This window comes from Pelmatolapia mariae, linkage group LG15 (assembly GCF_036321145.2).
Source record: "Pelmatolapia mariae isolate MD_Pm_ZW linkage group LG15, Pm_UMD_F_2, whole genome shotgun sequence".
Taxonomy (NCBI): domain Eukaryota; kingdom Metazoa; phylum Chordata; class Actinopteri; order Cichliformes; family Cichlidae; genus Pelmatolapia; species Pelmatolapia mariae.
The window spans coordinates 6,384,096-6,404,979 of record NC_086240.1 but is presented as its reverse complement, the minus strand read 5'-3'; the positions used below and the strand labels follow the sequence as shown (position 1 = coordinate 6,404,979).

The following is a 20,884-nucleotide window of genomic DNA, read 5'->3' as shown; positions in this document are numbered from 1 at the left end:
TAAGAAGTCCCGTTTGCAGTTTGCAACAAGCCATGTGGGGGACACAGCAAACATGTGGAAGAAGGTGCTCTGGTCAGATGAGACCAAAATGCAAAATGCTATGTGTGGCGGAAAACTAACACTGCACATCACTCTGAACACACCATCCCCACTGTCAAATATGGTGGTGGCAGCATCATGCTCTGGGGGTGCTTCTCTTCAGCAGGGACAGGGAAGCTGGTCAGAGTTGATGGGAAGATGGATGGAGCCAAATACAGGGCAATCTTGGAAGAAAGCCTCTTGGAGTCTGCAAAAGACTTGAGACTGGGGCGGAGGTTCACCTTCCAGCAGGACAACGACCCTAAACATAAAGCCAGGGCAGCAATGGAATGGTTTAAAACAAAACATATCCATGTGTTAGAATGGCCCAGTCAAAGTCCAGATCTAAATCCAATCCAGAATCTGTGGCAAGATCTGAAAACTGCTGTTCACAAACGCTGTCCATCTAATCTGACTGAGCTGGAGCTGTTTTGCAAAGAAGAAAGGGCAAGGATTTCAGTCTCTAGATGTGCAAAGCTGGTAGAGACATACCCTAAAAGACTGGCAGCTGGAATTGCAGCAAAAGGTGGTTGTACAAAGTATTGACTCAGGGGGCTGAATAATTACGCACACCCCACTTTTCAGTTTTTTATTTGTAAAAAATGTTTGGAATCATGTATGATTTTCGTTCCACTTCTCACGTGTACAACACTTTGTATTGGTCTTTCACGTGGAATTCCAATAACATTGATTCATGTTTGTGGCTGTAATGTGACAAAATGTGGGAAAGTTCAAGGGGGCCGAATACTTTTGCAAGCCACTGTAGCTTGCTAACCCATTAATCTCACATTGTAGTTCATCCCTCTGGACTGAAAAAACTCTTTCTTGGTTAAACCCTTCATGTTCAAATTTCTCAATGATTAGTCCAGGACTATTAGATGACTATTTCAATCATTTATCCAGTATTTTCACTGACGATTGACCAATTTCCCCTATTTATTTATATGGCTAGCAATCTTATTTTTATGTTAAGGTAACAATTCAAATTCTTTCAGCCTACTTTTGTCTTGTTATTTCATTGGATTAATCAATACTGAAAGCTGACAATTTAGTAGCATCAGCAAAATAACTGACAACATTTATGAATTTAGCTAGCTACTGTACAGTATTTCAGCTTGTTATCCATCCTGTTTAGCTCATAACATCATTTCTTTGTGCATGCTGTTGGCTAATAGTTCCAACTATTAGCTATACACTTAGCGAGTTATCCACTTTTAATCACTTTTAACCATTTTATCTTTTGTAAACATTTCTGCTTATCCGAAGTTTTCCCTTCACTGCCTAAAGTTCCTCAGGTCCACTAATTCTTTTATTTAATGGTAACAGCTGAGCTAGTCTTTTCATATACTCCTTGGCTAACCTACCGCAGATGTGCCCAGGATTAGGAATCACTGTCGTAGATCAACTAATGTGACCCTAATGCAGTAGACCCATTGTGCCTGACTGACATTAGACCTGAACTCTTTCACTGTGCAAGTTGTTCCATTACTCTACAACCTGCTGCTCATAAAAACAGGCTTTCTTGAAACTGCTTGAGTTTCCTCTCTGCACAGTGTAGCCATTAAACTTGTCAGTTTCCTCCAGCACAAGCTGTACATTCATACTGTGTGGAGGGCAATTTACAGAACAGGACAGAACTGTCATCAACCTCTAGTTCAGTGCGATCAGAACCGAGTCTCAGAGCTGCCTCTCTTCAGTGTGCTGCTATTAAACTCATCATGCTCAAAGCTCAGGTTATTATGCGACCTGGATATCATTAGCAGCTTCTCGCGCTTACTGTAGTCGCGCCTCGCTGCCACAGACTGCGACACCTCCAAGAGCCGATCTCCTTGTTCTTCTCTGTCCTCCAGCCGCTTGTAGCCTTTGGTGCTGCCCCGACTGCCGCTGTTACTACGGCTGCTGTTGCTGCGGTCAAGTCGGGGCCAGCTGGGGTGCTTCCGCTGCTCTGGGTTTACACTAAGCATGCTCGGTCTGCGCTCCAAGTCCAGAGATTTGGAATGGCTGTTGAGCATGTGCAGAGAGGAGTTGGAGCCAAAGTCACTCTTTGCTGCTCCCGGGGAAAGCCAGCAGCCTGAGGTAGAGGAGGGAGCAGGGGAGAGGGAGGACGAGGATAAGGAGGAGCAGCGGGATGAGGAGGAGGCGGAGTTACTCCTGTGTAGGCCCGGTGGTTTGGAGGCCTTGGCAACAGATGCCACGGGAACCACCAGAGACTCCACGGAGGTCAGAGGCTGCGACCTCTCTCCTTCTCTTCTCTCTCCTCCTCTGTCCTCTTCAGTTATTGCCTCCATCTCCGGCTCATCAATAACACAGTTGTTGAGTTTTATAACAGGGAGCGTAAATGCAGAGATAGAGGAGGAGACAATAGAGCGTGCATGGTGTCCTCCCCTCTCTCCATCTCTATCCACTGACCACTGGTGACGCATGGAATCCGAATGAACCAGCCCGACCCCGGGGCCACAAAATGGACGATCCTTATAGAGGGGTGCCAATAGCCCTGCAAAGTTACAATCCATCTTAGCCTGTTCTCTATGTCTGTGATACTCCTCATCCCCTAACAACACCTCCTCCTCTTCTGTAGAACCTCTCCCTCCTCCGGCAATGCTTCCAGCACGAGAGAAGGCTAGGAGAGAGTTGCTGGCTAACCGTGCGGCAGTATCGCAGCCGAAGGCTCGAAGATCTCCGACTTCTCTCACACAGGTGCTGTTCCGGTGTTGGTGTTGCTTTTGCTCTTTCTGCCTGAGGCGGTGGATATCGATGACTGTGGAGTACATGTCTCTCATATGGATGATCTACAGCAAATGAGAATCGTATTAGCAGAAGTAGCAGCAGCAGCATTTATTTTAGATTACCTGAAAATATTTGAAGCGTTTCATTAAAACACATTATCTCCCTGTAGTTTTAAATTTGTGCACGTTGGCACCGTGTGGCCTTGGGGGACATGTTTCTCACAAGGATTACCAGTAAAGGGAAGGGAGAAGGAGAGGGCTAATTGAATCAAAGGAGAGAAGAAGAGAGCATGGAAACAGAGTGAATTTGATCAGAGGGAAAATTGCAGAGCTAAAGGTGGAAGGAGGTTGGGAGAAGTCTGATCTGCATGTTATGCAGATGATGAATATGGATAGCTAGAGTGTACATGCCCTTCATTTTGTAGAGAGTGGAGGAGGGACAGAAACAAGAAACAGTGACAGGGAAGGAATATTAACTACAAGTTCTGGCTTTTAAATTTAGAAACATTTGATGGAAATATTGCTAAAGAACCTACTTTTGAAGCAGATTATGCAAAAACTAAAGTTGCATGACCCACAAAAACCTTCCAACTTCTTTGTTTCCCATACAGTGTTTGAGTATTTCGACTGTGCGCATCCTGATGCGATAATTTCAGCCTTACCTTGGTTTCCCTGTCTCTGTTTTCATGAAGTATTGCATTAGCACAGATGAAAATAAAAATCCCAATGCCCATGGTGAAGGGCCCAAGCATCTTCATCCTCTCAGAGTGAAGATGCTGTTCTAGGAATCGCATCAGAGCGCTCTCAGTCTCCTTGGAAGGCGTACCTAAAACCACAAAACAGCGAGCAGATGAGCCATGAGAGGGACAAACTTTTGCCAGCAGGTTTCTAGTCACCCTTCTTCACCTTGCCCATTGTGGCTCGCATTGGCTGCATCCTTTTCTGTCTTGACTCCAGTTCCTCCTCCAGCGAGCATGGCTTTACTGTGAGGCCAGTAACCTAGCGTCGCCATGCCAATCCCTATGGCCAAGATGATTAGTCCCAGAAGGAGGAAAAACCCAGATGCGGAGTAGAGACGGAGTCTACCTCGCACCACTACGACATCGGTGCGCCTCTTCCTCTTCCTAAATGAAAAAGGATGGAAAGAAAACACAAATGGGTTTTTGGAGGCAACAGTTTAACAGCAATGGGTAACAACTACAACAAATGTTCAGAGACTGCAGAAGCAATTTCACCAACACACATTAGCTTTTGTGACAATATCCTCTTTCCTGCTGCAGAGGTAGCAATTGAAAAGGCTAATTCATAGTTCTGTCTACTGTGTTAAAATGAATGCACATGACAATCACCTAGGAGCGGCCTCGGGGGCGGCGTGTCCCAGGCCCGGCGATGTCGGTGGTACGGGCCGATGCTGAGAGCGAGCAGAGTCTTGGCGCTTTAGCTTGGCTAAGCCTGTTAGCACACCTGCCGCTGCAGTCATTCTTCACCTGCAGACACAAATTAGGAGTTAATGACTTTTAAATTCTACTGTCTAATCAGCATCCACATTACTGGTTTACAGCTTGTTGCTAAGAGATTGTTAGGGCCTTGGTGCATACAATTACAAGATGCTGCTGCTGAAAAAAAGATGTATTTGGCATAGGTATGCACAGTATAGTCACAGTGAGGAAAAAACACAACTGTATCAAAACACAGATGCACATGTGTTTCAGCATAGTCACAGTCTCCCAAGTAGTCCTAATATATGATGTGTAAGACATGTAATAGTCAGTAGTACAGCGTCTCCCACAGTCGTGCAGATCACAGCTCTGTTTGTGTAATTTAAAGCTGATGTGTCACCTCATGCACTTTTTCAAAGCTGTTTTATTTTTTTGCTAACGGGGAAAGTGTGTCATGATGAAAGCGTGTTTTAGCATCTTTCCAAGTCCCAGAAATACTCTTTAGAGCCTAGCAGTGATACAGATGTAAGCGCACCAAGCAGCACAACAGCCTGCTCTGCTCATGTTTTGCTCGGCTGTTTGTTGTCAGTCTTCAGGACGATCATGGGGACAAGTGCACAAGTGTGCATGCACATGAAGCTGTACATTCAGGCCTGCAGGATGTGTGTAGGATGTAAAGGAAACAAATACCAAAAGCATACTTGGCTTGTGATTTGAGTCTTGGGTAGTGTGTTTCATTCTGATTCACATCCTGTATTTATTGCTTTTGCATGTTTATTGTTTTTCCTACTGTCGTTATTTGCATTTTTTTAAGCTGTTATAGATTTTAATAAAATACATCGCCTCAATTTTGTCATAACATTCGAATGAATCATGGTCTCTGGGCTCACCAGATGCTCATACATCTATTATTGTTATTAAAGGAAGGGGGCTTAAACAAACACAGGCTTATTTTGAAAGCATTCATTTGGGTCTAAATGCCTGTTAATCTGACCTCACATGAACATTAGCATTGTCCTGTTGCACATGAAGAGGATTACACTGACTGAATTTGTCGCTGAGTGACCTTGGTACTGAATTTAAATGCAAATTTCAGATGAAAATATGAAAACAGCTCAGCAGTTCAGAGCGAGCTCTGTAAAAATTAGCAGCGAACAACCGCTGGTTTTCTTTTGCACTCCTGCTAATTTTATTTGTGATGTTTATAGGGTTTTCTACCAGACTGCAGCCCCCAAAGGTAATCAGTAAGTCAATCACCCAGTATATGTGAAGTGTGATCAAAGTTCTGAGGATCATCCTGCCCTCTCGAGCGCCTCCAGACTGCTTTCAGGAACTCACATCCTCAAACTTGCACAGAGAAAAAAAAAGCATCAACTTCTCTTTCAAACTGACCCATGCTTAGTATGGAGGACCACTGCTGCTGCTCATAATTAAGCCTCCCTGCAAGACCTAACATTTTCACCAATTTTTACTTGAAGAGGACAGAGTGTCCACACCTGAAGGAAGCACATAAGGTCAAGAGTGGGATCAGGAGCATACTCGCCTTTCCCATAAGGTTGTGCGATGTGAATTTGTGAAGCTATTAATGTAGGGCTCTGCTGTAACATCCTGACGTTTGAAGAACAACATCCAGAACCTGCGCTACTGTTCATGCCATAATGTGTCGGCACTTAAAACAGAACAAAAAAAAGAACCTGCTTTTTGTTCCTTTGGCCACACAGGTTTGACTCCCCGCTTCTCCACGACAACATAACAAAGTTGGACTCCAATTGAGCGATCTAAAAATAGCAGCTGTGCTGGAAGCATGCGACGGTCCATGAGAAGATAATCCCAAACAGGGCTTTTTAAAAAATAATACATTTGACTTGTATGTGCTGTTAACCCACCTGAGCACAAAAACAGCCATACAATGATGCATTTTGGCAGCAACTGGACATTCCAATATTTCACAAGTTCATTGTCTCCAATATTGAATAAGACTAGCTTATTGAACAGTTTCTACACAGTTTTTCAGTTAACAATTCATGGAAAAAATAAACAAAAATGGTTAAATCCATTTTTCTTGTTTTGTTTTGTTGTCTTTGAACCTTAGCTGGGTTCTCACATGCTGCATCACATACTTCTTTTTCCTGACTCTTATGTACTCCGTTTACATCGCTGAGTCCTCACTTTGGGTTTTGGACTTCCCCCCAGTTAGCTGCATTTTGGTTTTCTCTTTCTCTGGAACCATTAAACAGGAGAAACAACAGCTGCGATACTGCTGAATGATGATCTTAACGTTGTGCAACACAATCATTTAAAGCTACGGTAGATTATCTTATGGTGTAGAGGTTAACACATTTGATTGGCAGGCATATGGCTCTTGGTTCAATTCCAGCTAGACACACACAAATCCCCTTAAGGGATGGTTCAGGAGGCTAACTGCTGTGGTGACCCTTTGCGGCAAGGGAGCAGTCAAAAGTAGTTTTAGTAATATGAACTTTCATTTCACAAACAAGCTTACCAGCAAATAACTTGAGGCCAAATGTCTAGTGTAAATGTATAAAGCACTGAGTAGATTGTACTAATAACGGTGCACTTGAAACACTTTTACCCCCAAAGGCAGGGAGTATGCAATCAGTTCCATTTGCCTGTTTGTCAGCAGTCTAGTGTCCACAGTTTTCAAGATATAATTTTCCAATTTTCTGTGACGATAGACCAATGACAGCTCCAGCTGACGTCATCGTATTATAATAAGACAAATGTCATGAAATGTCAGTTTTAGCATGGCCCTCTCTCTCTGCTTTCTGATTGCTATCAGAGTGACATGCTCGCTTATGTATTTATTATTTCATGATCACAGGCATATTCAGAAGAATATAAAGAATACTTTAATGACCCATTGCCTGACTTAGAACAAATGTGATGTCATTCTTTCTGTATTACTTACTTTTATGTACCATAGGCACATGTTCTGTGTAGTCGTGTGTTACAAAGTTATTTGGTTCCCAGGTTTGTACACAGTATGTCAGCCTTCGGGCATGTGTGCATGTCTGTATATATAAAGGATCACACAGATTTAGCATGGGAATGATAATACACTCATGACCTTCCCTTTTCTTTTTTTTTGCTTCCACGTGTCCGTCCTATCTTCCTTTTTCTTCCAAGAAGGCACTATCTGTAAATCTCCCCCTCTCGCTTCCATTCTCACCCGCTGTCTGTGTGCTAATGCATTCTGGTTGTGACCCTGAATAATGTTTGCTTTCCCCTAGTTTCATTCTTTCTCCACCCCAGCTTACTTTCTCATCTTATCGCTCTCTTTGTTTGTCTCTCTCTTCCCTCCCACCCTCTGTCCTCTTCGATCTATTTTTAATCTGTATCTAATTTTAATTGAATTTTATTCGGTCACTTTCCTGTTTCGCTCTATCCCTCCTTCCCTCCCTCCCTTCCTTCCTTTCTTTTCTTCTGCGTATCTGAAAGCAATAAAGTCAGATTTAATATTCAAAATCCGACAAAGCTTTTAGTATTCAAAGTAACTGTGAATCACACACAAGACCAGACGTTCTCTCCTCCTACCCTCTTTTCTCCTTCTCACATTTTAATGTATTTTTCATGTCAATCATCTTATTGGTTGAAAAAAAACCTGCTGTAAGAGAGCGCTCTCCACCACAGATGGTGAATCACACAAGGACAAACACAACCAGCCACTTTTCTCAGGTTTTCTGCGCTCCCCCTCACTCTGCCTCCCTCTCTCTCTCCCTGATTCTCTCCCCTTCGCTCCTCGGTGTGCGTCAAACAGGAACCCACACAAATGTTTCAAGAGCAACGGGAGAGATTTCCTCGGTTTACCGAAACAGGAGGAAAAAGGATGGACGGCGGCGGCAAAGAAGAAGGGCAGTGAGAGTTGGAGTTAGGAGTAGAAAGTAGAGGATAGATGACAAAAGGAATGCAAGAACAGAAAAAGAATGAGGAAGGAGTATATTTATTTACATCAGTTCATGTAAGGTGCAACACTGAGTCATGCTTTCATCACAGAGAAAAAAAAAGCAGTTAAAGACAAAAAAAAAAAGGGAACAACTGTTCTGGGACAAAGTGGGGGTGATGAGTGATCGAAAGAGGATAAAAAAGCCTGACAAAAACAAGAGGAGGGTAAAAATGCTTTTCCTGACAGCCGTGAAAAGACCGCAAAAGAAAACAAGCTGAGTGCATCCATAGTTTTAACAAGACTGGAGTAAAAAAACAACAACAAAAAAACAAAAAAACAAGTGGAGCAGAAAAGAAGAAGTGCTGTCACACAGATAACACCAGCAGCCTAATGAGAATGCACTCAGGCTCTGACACATAAAGGCTTTCCATGTGCAGTGACCAAAAGAGATGAAAGTTAGCATTCAGTAATCGAGCTCGCCACATGCATTCAGTTCATGTCCTTCTTCTTCTTCTATTTTAAAGACTGACTGTGATCTTGCTGCTTAAACAGTGATGAAACACACAAAACTCATGCAAAAACCCGCTGCTTCGTTTCCAGTCCGCTGCCTTGTCGGGCAGTTCTCTAAATTGGTCTAAAATGAATAATAAATCAGGCCTCGTGTGATCACCTTAGTAATTGCTAAATTGCTGCAGCAGGTTTATCTTTGCGTGCTCTCGGTATGGCACGAAAACATATTAAAGCAATTTGCCTCACCCTTTCAGGGAGCGAACTCATTCTCTGTGAAGTTATTTAAGCATTTGGAGAGTTTTAAATAGATGCGTCACATCTCTCAGGGCAGAGAGTTCCCTCGGCACATTGTAACACCTCCTCTGCGTGATTGTGTTCTGTATCTGGGCGAGGAGGTGCTTTTTTTTGTAGCGTGATAATGCCGATAACAGCTAATCTATAGGTGACTCCACGTGATCTATTGTCCCTATAGGAACTATATGCTGCTGCTAGGTGACACGTTTCCATAGCAACTGCCAGCTGTGTGCACTGGGATGACAGGTGCATCATTAGCATGTGTACTATCAACACAGGGGCATTCCCCATGCATTATTTTAAGCCGGTTTTGACTTGTTGACCTTTAAGTTGTTTCCACCTCTACCTCTGTGTGAAAGAGGTTTGATTAAGAGGGGGAGGGAGGGAAAGGATGCTGGAGACTTTTAAATCTGAAAGGGACACACTGGAGATTAAGACCTATATTTCTTTTTTTTTTTTCACAGCTACCTTCAGGGTTTCAGCTACATCTTGTTTATGCGATTTGTGCTAAGGCTCTACAACCCGGCTTTCTCTAAATCCTCACATTAGAGAGGAAATGATGCAGCGTGGAAGAGGAACGAGAACATGACAGGTGGGATAGAAGGAGAAACTGAGAAGCTGAAGGGAGAGTAAAGATGTGAGACTGGAAGGAGACACAGCCAGAGGGAGGAGACAGGGAGTAAGAGACTACAGGAGACACTTTGATCTACATTTAACAAACTCCAGAGACTTTTTATTTTTTGTACTCTGAGCATGCTGAGGAAAGTTTGTTTCAAATGACTCACTGCAGTGAAGTGTGCGCTGACATGTCATGAAGAAAGAACTTGAATATGGACACAGATGGAGTACGAAGGAAAGAGGCAAGGAGAGATGTAATGAGAGAGGAATGAGCAGGAGGATAAAAATGGAGCTTGCTAGGGAGGGAAAATCTGGCATCCAATGTTGCATGTCTCCTGTTACAATTATAGTGGGTCATTTGTTTTTGTTTATGCCGTAAAGTTCTCTGCTGAGGTTAACTGAGGCCATGAAAATGCAGAGACAGACAAAGCCCCCCCCCCGCTGCTGAAGTTAAGGTCATCTGCCATAATCGCATGGAGCTGAGAGTCTAACATGGAAACAACACACCAGCACGACTTAATAGCGTGGTTTTATTTTAATTCAGTGAATATAATTATGACTTTTTAATAGTTTTGCAAGTATTCACTTAATGCTCTCGAGCCAGGCGTGATGGAAATGAACTTGCAGGAGTTAAGAACAAAAAAAAGTGAACAAAATCAGATCTTTGTGTTCTGTCCTTTTAGCTTAAAAAGCTTAAACAATTATACCATCAAGCTTTTTTTGTATTTTTTTTTATTCCCATGTCAAAATAAAGCACTTCAGATTCATTGTACACCTACGCTAATGGTGACAATAATGTAATTCATGAAAGAGTATATTAAGTTCATAGACCGACTTAATTTGATAAGAATGAATTTACTGCTTGCCAATTTATTTGCTTCTCTCGTAGCTCTGCCCATTCAAGTTAGATCCTCCTCTACTCTCTAGCAGAGTCAATAGGCTGTTATCATAAACTGTATATAACACAGATATCAGCCGATTCACTCACTAAACAGAAGCCAAAACGTCTTGGACTGGATGAAGATGGGTATAAACTTAGTAAAAAAGTAAGGAAATGTTGCGTTTGGTTGATGTAACAATGCTGTAACAATGTTTCTTGGCGATAAATCTTACACTGTTTGTAAATGCATGAGCAGAGTTGAGTATGGGGCTTGCACCCATGAAAAATGTGCCAAATCTTCTGTGCCAAAGCCAAACAGATTGTTCTGCTATTAACTCTTGTTTGGTGCCATTTATTTGATTGGATGATTTAAGTCTGAAGAAACACGACATATTAGCAGTTTACACAATTTATTAATTTAACAAACAGGTGCCTCGGGAGGTGGAAAAACGATGCACAGCTATAACAAAATTTCCACTTGAGGTTGGCTCCACAGACTCTCAATGTCCAAAATTACAGATCTACAAAGCACATTTACAGCCGGGTGCAAAATATGAATTCCCTCCTCATAACTCATAACAACTCTGACTGAGGGGAAGTTTTGTTTTTGTCACCTGGATAATTGACATAGGTTCATGGCTGCCTTGACTGATAGGTGTCCCGGCACGGGCTCTGGAGCCAGTTAGTTTCTGCTAGGCTTCGTCCACTACTGCCAGTCATTAAACTGCACCTCTTCAGTGTGTGTGTGTGCGTGTGTGTGTGCGTGCATGCTCTTTATGCCTGTTGGAGCATTTTTAATGGATTGTCTGTCAAACATTATGGCTTGCTGTGCAGTACAGACCATCCCAGAAATTTGCACGCATCACTTGGTGAGTGGAATTTTGCACTAATAGCTGATATGTGTGTGTCTGTGTGTTGCACTCGTATATTTTCTGAATGGTGTTTACTAATCAAGCTGCCTAGTATAAATGTCACCTTCACATTCATATAAGATAATATTTGGCTCCAAAAACGAACACATTGGCAGTCAAAACACTGACTGACTGTAATTGTAAGAGCTTGCATTGTGTCTGAAGGCCGCCAAATGGCGATAGCTGTGGTTGCAAAAAAGATTTCTAGTTCTATTTAAGTGGGAGAATGTCTTATGTTTATGGGCTCAATCATACATTTTAGGTCATTTTGAATAAAAAATTACATCCATTTTGTAAATCTTGATGATACCATGTTTCAAAAAAGCAGAATTATCTGTGCTATACCACACATTCATTGGCTACGGAATTGGCAATCACAAGTCATATCGGCTAAATAAGCGTGTGGCTTCACAGTCAGACCTGCCTCCTTCATCACATCCTATTGTTTGCAACCACGATAGCAACAAAACCAAAACACTCATGTCGAGGTTTCAAAATGTGGCTTCAGAAACTCATTGTGAGGGTGATGTCACAGTCACTACATCCACCTTTTATGCTAGCTATGGTAGGAGCACATAGTAGTATTTTATAGAACACTGTACAAGTGTAATATGGACTAGCTAGTGTGATCTCTTACAGATGACTTCTCTGCTTCTCCAGGCATTTAGTGACTGTGAAAGTGAAGACACATGGATTATGCATGCTGTGCCCCGCATACACACCGGGAACAAATCTCTTTCATGCAGCCAGATGTTTCACTAATCCACTTTGTTCACTCCTGACATGTTCTCTAGTTGCCTTTCCAGAAAGTTCAGAGGTCACACTCAGCTCCAGAAACACACCCCACAGCTGCTCGATCAGCTGCTGATCTAAAAAAAAAATTGTGCTGGTGCACGTCCTACAAAATATTTGTTTTAGTCTGCTGCTTTTCACCTACCTTGAAAAGCTCATGCTGTCCAACTCAGAACCCGCTACATGGCACTTTGGCCAATTAGTAGGTGTAAGTAACAAGAGCAGTGACAAGGACATGAACCCTGACAAGATCAGCATTATGTGAGAAAAGGAAAAAAACTGGCGACATGATCATTTTTTTAACCACTTCAGCGTCAGCTCACATACTCTGTTTGTTGTAACATTTCTACAACGATTGGATATAGTGCAGAAAAATACAGCACAAGTTGTAGATGAGAATACGTTATGCAGTAATTGGCAACTCTTACGCTTCTCATCAACATGAATATAACATTGCACTGCTGAAAATTTAAAGTGAACAAGCCTGGTTGGGAGTCACCAAGCTCCAAAAGGTAGTAAAAAATTAAATGATGTAAGTTTCCTAGCCTAACAAGTACAACAGAGCACACTGGAGTGTGATCAAAATGTGGGTTAAGTCAGTTTGTGCACGCAGAGGTCTAATCAGCCAGAGGTGACTTTGTGCAGACCCTGTTGAATCGTATTAACCTTATCGCATCTGGCGCTGCTGCTTTCCAATGTAAAGGACCGCTGTGATTTATGTCTGTTTCATTGGCGCTCTTAAGGGAACAGATAAGACTATCAGAAGTAAAAGAAGAAGAGAAAAAAAGAGGAAAACAGATAGAAACGAGTGTTTGTGTAGTGCCACACTCCTACAGACTCATGGTCAGGGGGTGAGTCATCTGTCTGGAGAATATGTCCCTTTATGTTTTCCCGCTGACCTTTTGGCAGTGCATTTTCTGAAGCGAGTGCTGGAGTGTCAAATCATCCACTCCCTTCACCATCTTGTTTTTTTCCCCTCATTATTTTGATGATACATACTCCTTTTTTTTTTTTTTAAATCTTTTTTTGCACATATCCTTCACGCTGACTCAGTGTCATTGCCTCCTGTGATAAATTCTCTACTTAATTGAATTAAGTTTTGCATTGAATCATCGGATGCTTATGCCAGGCGTAAGAGCATGCGTGTTTGTGTGTTTATGAACTGGAGTGAGCCCCCTGCTGATTCCATTAAAATGACTCATTCTGTCTTCCTCACAGCTCTGAGTGTCAGTCAGTCACCCACACTCATCCTGGGACGCGAGCTGGCCCCAGCAGCCCTGCAGCAGTGGTGGACAAACTGGACTGCAGGGGCATCAAACATGAAATAATTCATTTGTGATGTTGCTTTCCTTAATTTGATTACTAACATTTTTTTCCAACCCCAAACCAGAATTTGTTCTTCTCCACACACACACAAAAAGATATTATTATTTCATCAAGGAGGTCTTTGGAGTGAGAAACTGAAGGAACTGCTGACCTACCAAAGGGGGTATTTAAACAGGATTATCCATTTAGCATGATATCTGTGACGGAGGATTAACCAACACATCACTCGACTTCCTAATTATTCCCAAATTAAACCCAGATCCAGTTCTCTGCAAAGTGTTTGGCAGCTAAATTTGTCTTATTATGAGCCATTTGGCTGAGTGAGTTACCCTAGTTCTTCAAACGGCCCTCAAGGTGAGGCTGACTCTTAATTCAACATCATTTCATTCACACTGCACAATAAAACCAGTGACGGTGCACCTCCTGTTAAAGTGCTCCACATTCTTCTTCTTTTGAATCTTTAGAAATGTGCCCACGAAAAGGCAATCATCACATTTCTCTGTGTTCACCTCAAAGTCGAGTTTAACGTGCGTATAGATGAGACGACTCTGTAAAATCATAACTAGAAGCCAGTCGTGGTCCGTATTCCACCTACTCAAGTGTGATGTGGAAACAAGAAGCCTCTGGTGCACATGCACTGTGCAGCACTGAGCTAGTTTATCCCATAAATATTTGTAAAGACATAAAAAAAAGTCATATATTACTGTTACATCTTTGTGTGCTCCTAATATTGCCTGAAGGTTTCTGACAATAGGCTCACTAAAATTGTTTGACCTTTAATGATCTTTAATCCATCTTTGGAGGCTTACCAGGCTTGCCATCACGTTTTCTTGGCTACTAGTTGGCCAATGATAATCAAGAGACAGCAGGCTGGCCTAAACAAAGGATCATCTCAGGCTTGGCACAGTAAAATGATCAGAGGATTCCCTCCAAGATAAAACAGCAAATAAACAAACCACACAAAGATTAGCACAGCTCATAAAAATGATAATAGTAAGATGACACGTATCCCCACTCATCAGTCTTTCAGGTGGCTTGTGGCTGATGTTAAACCTTCTTATTCTTCAAATATTAACACCGAGCGTTGTAAAATATGCATGTAAATAAAAGGGAGACTGTAAAACTGTCAGCTTAAATCTGCTTGAATACGTCTCCACTTGAAGAGTTTAAACCACAACTAAGCTCTTACCTTTTTACAAAAGCCGAGTTTTCACCGTCAGTGTGCCATTAGGCATGCGGAGGGATTAGGCTATAACCTAGGGACAGTAAAAAGCCATCTTCCACTTTGAAGGCTACTTCCAGTGAGATGCCATGCTGGAGAAAATGAAGATGACAGGAGACGGTTCCACTCCCAAGCGGCAGTACTATTTGCTGACATCCAAGCTCCTTATTAACGGAGACGACGATGGTCGTTAGGCTTCTGTGGTTCGCCAAGTGAGACTGAAATATTTCAAAGTGCCAGTTCTGATGACTTTATCCTGCGCGAGGCACGTTTTACGCCATATGGAGAGTACGCGCGCTCGAGACGAGGGTGGCGAGGCACGCTAATTACGACTGAAGGAAAATCCTTTCTGCCTATTTAAAGTCCTAAACGAAGTGGTTGTAATTCCCCAGCGGAGAACTCTGTTTTATTTGTGAGAAAAGACAGCAAATGAAGCTGATATGATACCCTTCCTTCGACTGGCTCGATGTAATGCGTAAAACTCCCGGTATCCTTCTTTTCGAAAAAAAGAACTTCAATTTGCGTAAAGAGGGAGAAGGAAAAATATTTTTTTTAAACAACAACAAAAAACGTCTTAGAAGGAAGGAGTTTCGTGTAAAGAAAATTGGTGAAAAGTGTAGAGCGCGTTTTATTCCGCTGACTCGCAGAGAGAGAGACGGGGCAGCTCCAACCATTTCTTCTAAAAGCGCTATAGGTTTGTGAGAATGTGTGAGCGAGTGAGAGAGGAAGAGAAGGAGGGAGAGGGAGAGAGAGAGGTAGATGGGGGTGAATGTATTGTACGCGCGCTGTAGCACTTTTATATGCATGTGTGCGCTTCGGGCGTGTGCGTGTTTACGAAAGGAAAGCAGGCAGGCTTCCACGCGGGGCACTTTCTTGCATGTGTAGGGCGCAGAAGACAAGAAGCGAGACTGATTTTTGAGGGGAAACAGATGGACATGTCATTGCTTTCTAAGCAAAGACAAACATGGATCCGCTTGCAGTAGTTTACAGATCTTTGTGGGCGCAGTAAGCAGCGGGAGTCTGAAAACTGGGTAACCATAAAAGGCCGAGGAAGAGTAAGCATGCTTTTATGTCTAACTGCGGCACTGGCACGTTTAATTCTGCGGGTTATCATGTAAATAGACATCAGATGTCCAGATGCAGCACTCGGCGCTGTGTCTTTGTCAACTTCTCAGCTTTTCTTTCTACACACACACGCACGCACACACCTACACACACACACACACACACACACAGAGAGAGAGAGAGAGACAGAGAGAGAGAGAGCAGCAAAAACGTTACAGATGTTGGCATGTGTGTCATTTCCTGTGTTTACAAGCTGGAAGAGTTTCAGGGAAGTATAGCAGCTGGGTGGAGCTGAAGAAGAGAATTTAAGGCATTTGGGCAGATATTTAACAATAAGCAGTAGGTGTGTGTCTGTGTGTGAGAGAAAATGTAAGAAATACAGAGAGCCCATTATTTGTTCAGATGGCTCAGATTAAGTTGGTGAGAAATGAAACCTCAAGAGCAGCTGAACATACACATGCAGAGGAGGCGATAGTCTTTGTGCTGGTACGTAGGCGTCATTTTTGACCCTGAATGTGACCCTTACATACCATCTTTACCCCAATGCCAATAACAAGTGTAAATGACTAATTATTATGTAATTATTATGTAATTAATGATTGATCAATATTATTTACTCCCTCTTGATCGCAAAATTTTTGTATTATTTTATGAGCTACTGATTGGTGGGTTTGTTCTTATACCCAGAGCCTTGAATACTGCTGAATAGTCAAAGCTGGTAGTGTCCCAGGTACTCACACCGTGTCTTTAGTGCCAGTTGTAAGAACGGCATTACTCCAAGCTCATCTCTTCTTAACCCAAAACACAATCCTTTCCTAATCCCAACTTTCACAAAATAGTTTGGCGGTTAAACTAAGAGCCATCAAAGCAAAAGTAAACAATAAAAAGTGAAGCAAAACAGGACACAAACTGCTGTCTAAGAGTTCACAGTATTTAAGCCACCAACAGTTCACACAAGAAAAGTGCTACATCAGTACCTGACATGTCTACTGTGCTTAAATGTTCTTTTTAAGTCAAAGTTTAAAGTTTTACAGTTTCAAAGTCTTGAGCCACATTTTGTTTATACTTCTATATTTTGCTTCTAAGGAGCAGACTTGCTTGTAGTCTTGAGCAATAGCTCTCCAGACTTTCTGAAAATGTATCGACCATTGTTGTTTTTTAAAAAACATTTTTATATTTATCTTTAGGCATTAAAATAAAGAAAGAAAGAATGCCAATGATAACTCAGTTTGACAGACAAAGAGTATTTTTTGAACCTTCAAAGGAATTTTCAATGCACTATTAGCCAGAAATGTGTGCAATTAATCTTCAGAACATTTGAAGAAATTGCACAACTGAAGGAGCAATTACAAAGGAACTGGGCATTGTATCAGTAGCTACAGGTGTTATGGAGTGATGGATCCAAATTTAAAATTTGTGGTACAAATCGTAATTGGTATGTATGGAGGAGGTCAGGGTAGAAGTTCAACACTAAGTGTTCAACACTGTGGAGGCTCTGTCATGGTTTGGGGCTGTATTTCAGTCAGCGGTGTTGGTTTTTAAAATTGATGGAATTATGACTGCAGAAAAGTACCATCAGGTTTTGATCCACCATGCAATACCATCTGGAAAGCATCTTCATTTTTCAGCACTACAGGGATCTCAGACACACTGCTAATGTAGTGAAAAGCATACCTGATAGAAAAACCCACAATAGAAGATAATCGGTCATGGATTGGCTTCCCCGGAGCCTGGACCTCATTACTATTGAAGCAGTGTGGGACAGACAATGAAACAAAAGGGAGTCAACATCCAAATAAGGGCTTTGAATGTCCTTCAGGAAGCCTGGAGAACTATTTCTGGAGGCTACTTAAAGAAATTACAAGTAATCTGCCTAAGAGAGTTCAGGCTGTGTTGAAGATTATAGGTTATCATACCAAATATTGACTTTGAAGCTTATTAGAATAGAAATCTTTGTTGCTTTAAATACTATATTTTAGTGTGTTTTTGCCTATTTCAATAGTTTGCTTCATCTATTTCACATTTCCTAGCAAAATATATCAAATTGGGGGTTGGATTAAGACTTTTGTACAGTATCTAGATTTTGAGTGTGTGTAATCTTAATCTTAAATAAAATCTAAGTGATGTATGTGAATGCACTAAACTGTATTTATTAACCATTTACATATTTTGTAAGCAGTTACAAATCAGCAGTAACATCCCGACAATCTTTGTAAACCATTTGTTAACCAGTCAGTAAACATTATCGTTTAGTTCCTTATTAACAGTAAAAAGTTTAAATAGGGCCCAGTTAACCATAAATTCACTAATTATGAACGACAGCTCATCGCGTTTTCTTGTGCCACATGCACATACACCCTCCCAGTCACAGACGTGGCCTATTTAAATCCTCAAACACGCAGCTTTGCAGCTTTTTCTGATTTTTTTGTGGAAACATCTGGATCCTATAACATACCAAAAACTCTCATCTGGAAATACAAACCGATACATGCTCCAGGCGATATCCACAGTTATCCATGAAGCCCCATCTCCGACACGGTGGTCAGTCAGTTGCTCTGTTTACATTCCATAACGGACTGAAAGGAAAACATACTGTAGAGGGGCAGCGAGAACCAGAAGAAGATGTGAGGAGAGCGTGGGAGTTAGAGGGGAAAAACAAAGCCTTACATTGTTTATCGCTACACTTCTTGTTTACAAGCCCTCTTGAGATTATGTGATTTACAAATTGTGTTGACTTTTTGGTGTTACACTTATTGTAAGCAGCTGTGGACGAGAGTCTGCAGCTAAATAATTAATGGGAAATTGTAATTGAGAGGAGAGGAGATTTGGAAAAAGGGGGTGGAGAGAAAATGTTGATGAAGGAGAGGTAGAGGGAAGAAGAGAAAGAAAGACAGCAGAGAATTTTTCAAATTCCTTTCACTGTTTATCATTTCAAATGAGGATATTTGCAAGGATGAAATAAAGATTGACAGACAGCGAGGGAGCTAAAAGCTGGAGGACAGTATTCACAGATCATTTCACATGCCATGATTGGAGGATTGGCTAAAGGAGAAAGAAACAAGCTGACGAATGATTTAAAGCAGCCACTAATGATTTTTTCCCCATTATTGACTGATCATTTGTTCATGCTTTCCTCTCTTTCCTCCTGCTGCGTGTTTATCTTAAACAAATTAAGATGCAAACCACGTCTGTGTGTCGTTATGTGCTATTCAGACACACAGCATGGATATTACAGCCTCTCGGCTCCCACATAGAGCATATTGACATGTAGGTCAATGAGCCCAAGTGAGCTCATGAGTATCCCTCCCTATTGCTCTGTTTTGAAATGATTTTCAGAGACCTTAAAAACAGAGCGGGACAAAAAGCTGAGACGCAGCATGTTCATCTCTGTTCCTCGGTGGATGCAGCACAGATTGTTTAAGCTCACTCGTGTGGTGTAAACAGTCCCTTTGGTTGCAGGAGCACGCTGCTGAACTGAGTCATCGCTCCCATTTTTCACACTCGTATCATATCAGGTCTGGAGCTGCTGTTTCATTTGTTATGACTGGATCACAAGCAAAGGCGACCAGCTTTACGGTTTGTTACATTTTGTAAGAGAACATCCTGTTGTTTGCCTTTTGAGGTTTTAGTTTTAGTGCCGGCTTAATAATTCATAATGCCTTGAAATGCATCTAAAATGCCTTTGGGCTTCAAAGGTTTTACTGTACTGATGTCACCACTGATAGCCTGAGCTGAGTTGGGCTGAAACACAGATTCATTGTCACATGTTTTACTTTGTTATATATTTCCCTAAGCTGTGAGCTTGGTAGGCTGGCGACTTGTCCAGGGTGGACCTGGCCTTTCACCCTATGGCAGCTGGGATAGCTTCTATCTCTTCCTAACAGCCCTGAACTGGATAAGCAGTTAAGAAAATGGATGAATGAATTGCTATTGAGGCTTTCTGAAAGTTAAAGACAAGTTTTAACTCATGGCAATGATGCTTTTGTCTCTCACACAGTGCAACAAGTGATACACTGTCAAAATGAATAGATCAACTTGATAGATATTCTCATTGACTTCTCAGCTGAGGGTTAGATTAAGATGATTGACAGCTACCTCAATTCTTCTCCAAGGCATAGAAATAAATGATAAAAGTAATAATGTCTCTATAATTAAGACTTCAGCAGTAGATCCTTTCATTTGTGTAAGTCAAAAGGTGATGCCTGCTTGATTGCATTAAGTCCCCTCTTTATTGTGCTCGCCAAGTTATATGTGAACAATTTTTGTGTGAAAAAGGTCATATAAAAGAAAAGCAAAGGGTAAATGTAAAGAATAAGAAATGCTTCGTCACTCATCCAACTGACTTCTTCAGTCTCAGCTGACTGCAGGTTTGCCCAACCTTAAAAACAGTACATTTGCATAATGACAGAAACCAGCTCCATTGCAGAGAGAAACATGTGCAGTTTCACCCAGTGTGGCCAGTTTGTATGTGGAAGATGTGGAAAACAGGGCTCTGTTATCGTATCTTGGAAGACCACTGAGCCTTTGGTTGGAGTTTGTGGATAGCTCGGTGGATAAACACATCACGTTCATCAGGGAGGATATTAAAAATGACAGGCTAGCCTTCTTAGACTGTGAGATTTCCATCAGTAATCTGGGACATTTAAAAGTTGATGTGTACCGTAAAACAGCACATACGGATCAGTATTTAAGGTTTGACTCTCATCATCCACTTGGAGCACAAACTGAGAGCGAACACCATCCACACAGATACAGCGACCAGGGAAGCAGAAAAACATATCAAGAAGGCCCTGAGTAAATGTGGTTATCCCAGTTGGGCATTTGTTAACGTTGGGGAGGCACCTAAAGAAAGCCCCAGGCAATTCAGGAGAGAAGAAGAACAACTGCTGCCTGAGCGAAAACCTTTAGTGATCCCTTATATGTCAGGAGTATTGGAACAGCTGAGATGCATATTCTTCTCAGAACAGAGCCTCTGTGGCTTTTAAACCCCCCAAAATTGGTCTACCCTGAGGATCCAGTCCTCCGACGCAAACAGAGTAATAAGGTGTACGCTGTTAAGTGCCAGGAGGACTCCCGTGATTTATACATCAAGGAAACCAAGCAACCTCCGGCGAAGCAA

General features: G+C 41.9%; 1 protein-coding gene across 1 annotated transcript; it reads right to left on the bottom strand.

Moving 5' to 3' along the window:
* Nucleotides 1-785: 785 nt before the first annotated feature.
* tmem200a (transmembrane protein 200A) lies at nt 786-15,374 on the bottom strand. The gene is made up of 5 exons (XM_063495426.1): nt 14,668-15,374; nt 4,154-4,291; nt 3,711-3,928; nt 3,467-3,630; nt 786-2,867 (listed from the first exon to the last, which is right to left on the bottom strand). Exons 2-5 carry the CDS (start codon nt 4,282-4,284, stop codon nt 1,743-1,745), a joined length of 1,638 nt encoding a protein of 545 aa, XP_063351496.1. The 5' UTR covers nt 4,285-4,291; nt 14,668-15,374; the 3' UTR covers nt 786-1,742.
* Nucleotides 15,375-20,884: the final 5,510 nt, after the last annotated feature.

Coding starts and splice junctions, on each gene's coding strand:
- tmem200a (XM_063495426.1), bottom strand. CDS start 4,284: ATGACTGCAGCGGCAGGTGTGCTAACAGGCTTAGCCAAGCTAAAGCGC. Junction 3,631..3,710: donor TGCGAGCCACAATGGGCAAG/GTGAAGAAGGGT, acceptor TTGTGGTTTTAG/GTACGCCTTCCAAGGAGACT. Junction 2,868..3,466: donor ACAGAGACAGGGAAACCAAG/GTAAGGCTGAAA, acceptor CATTTGCTGTAG/ATCATCCATATGAGAGACAT.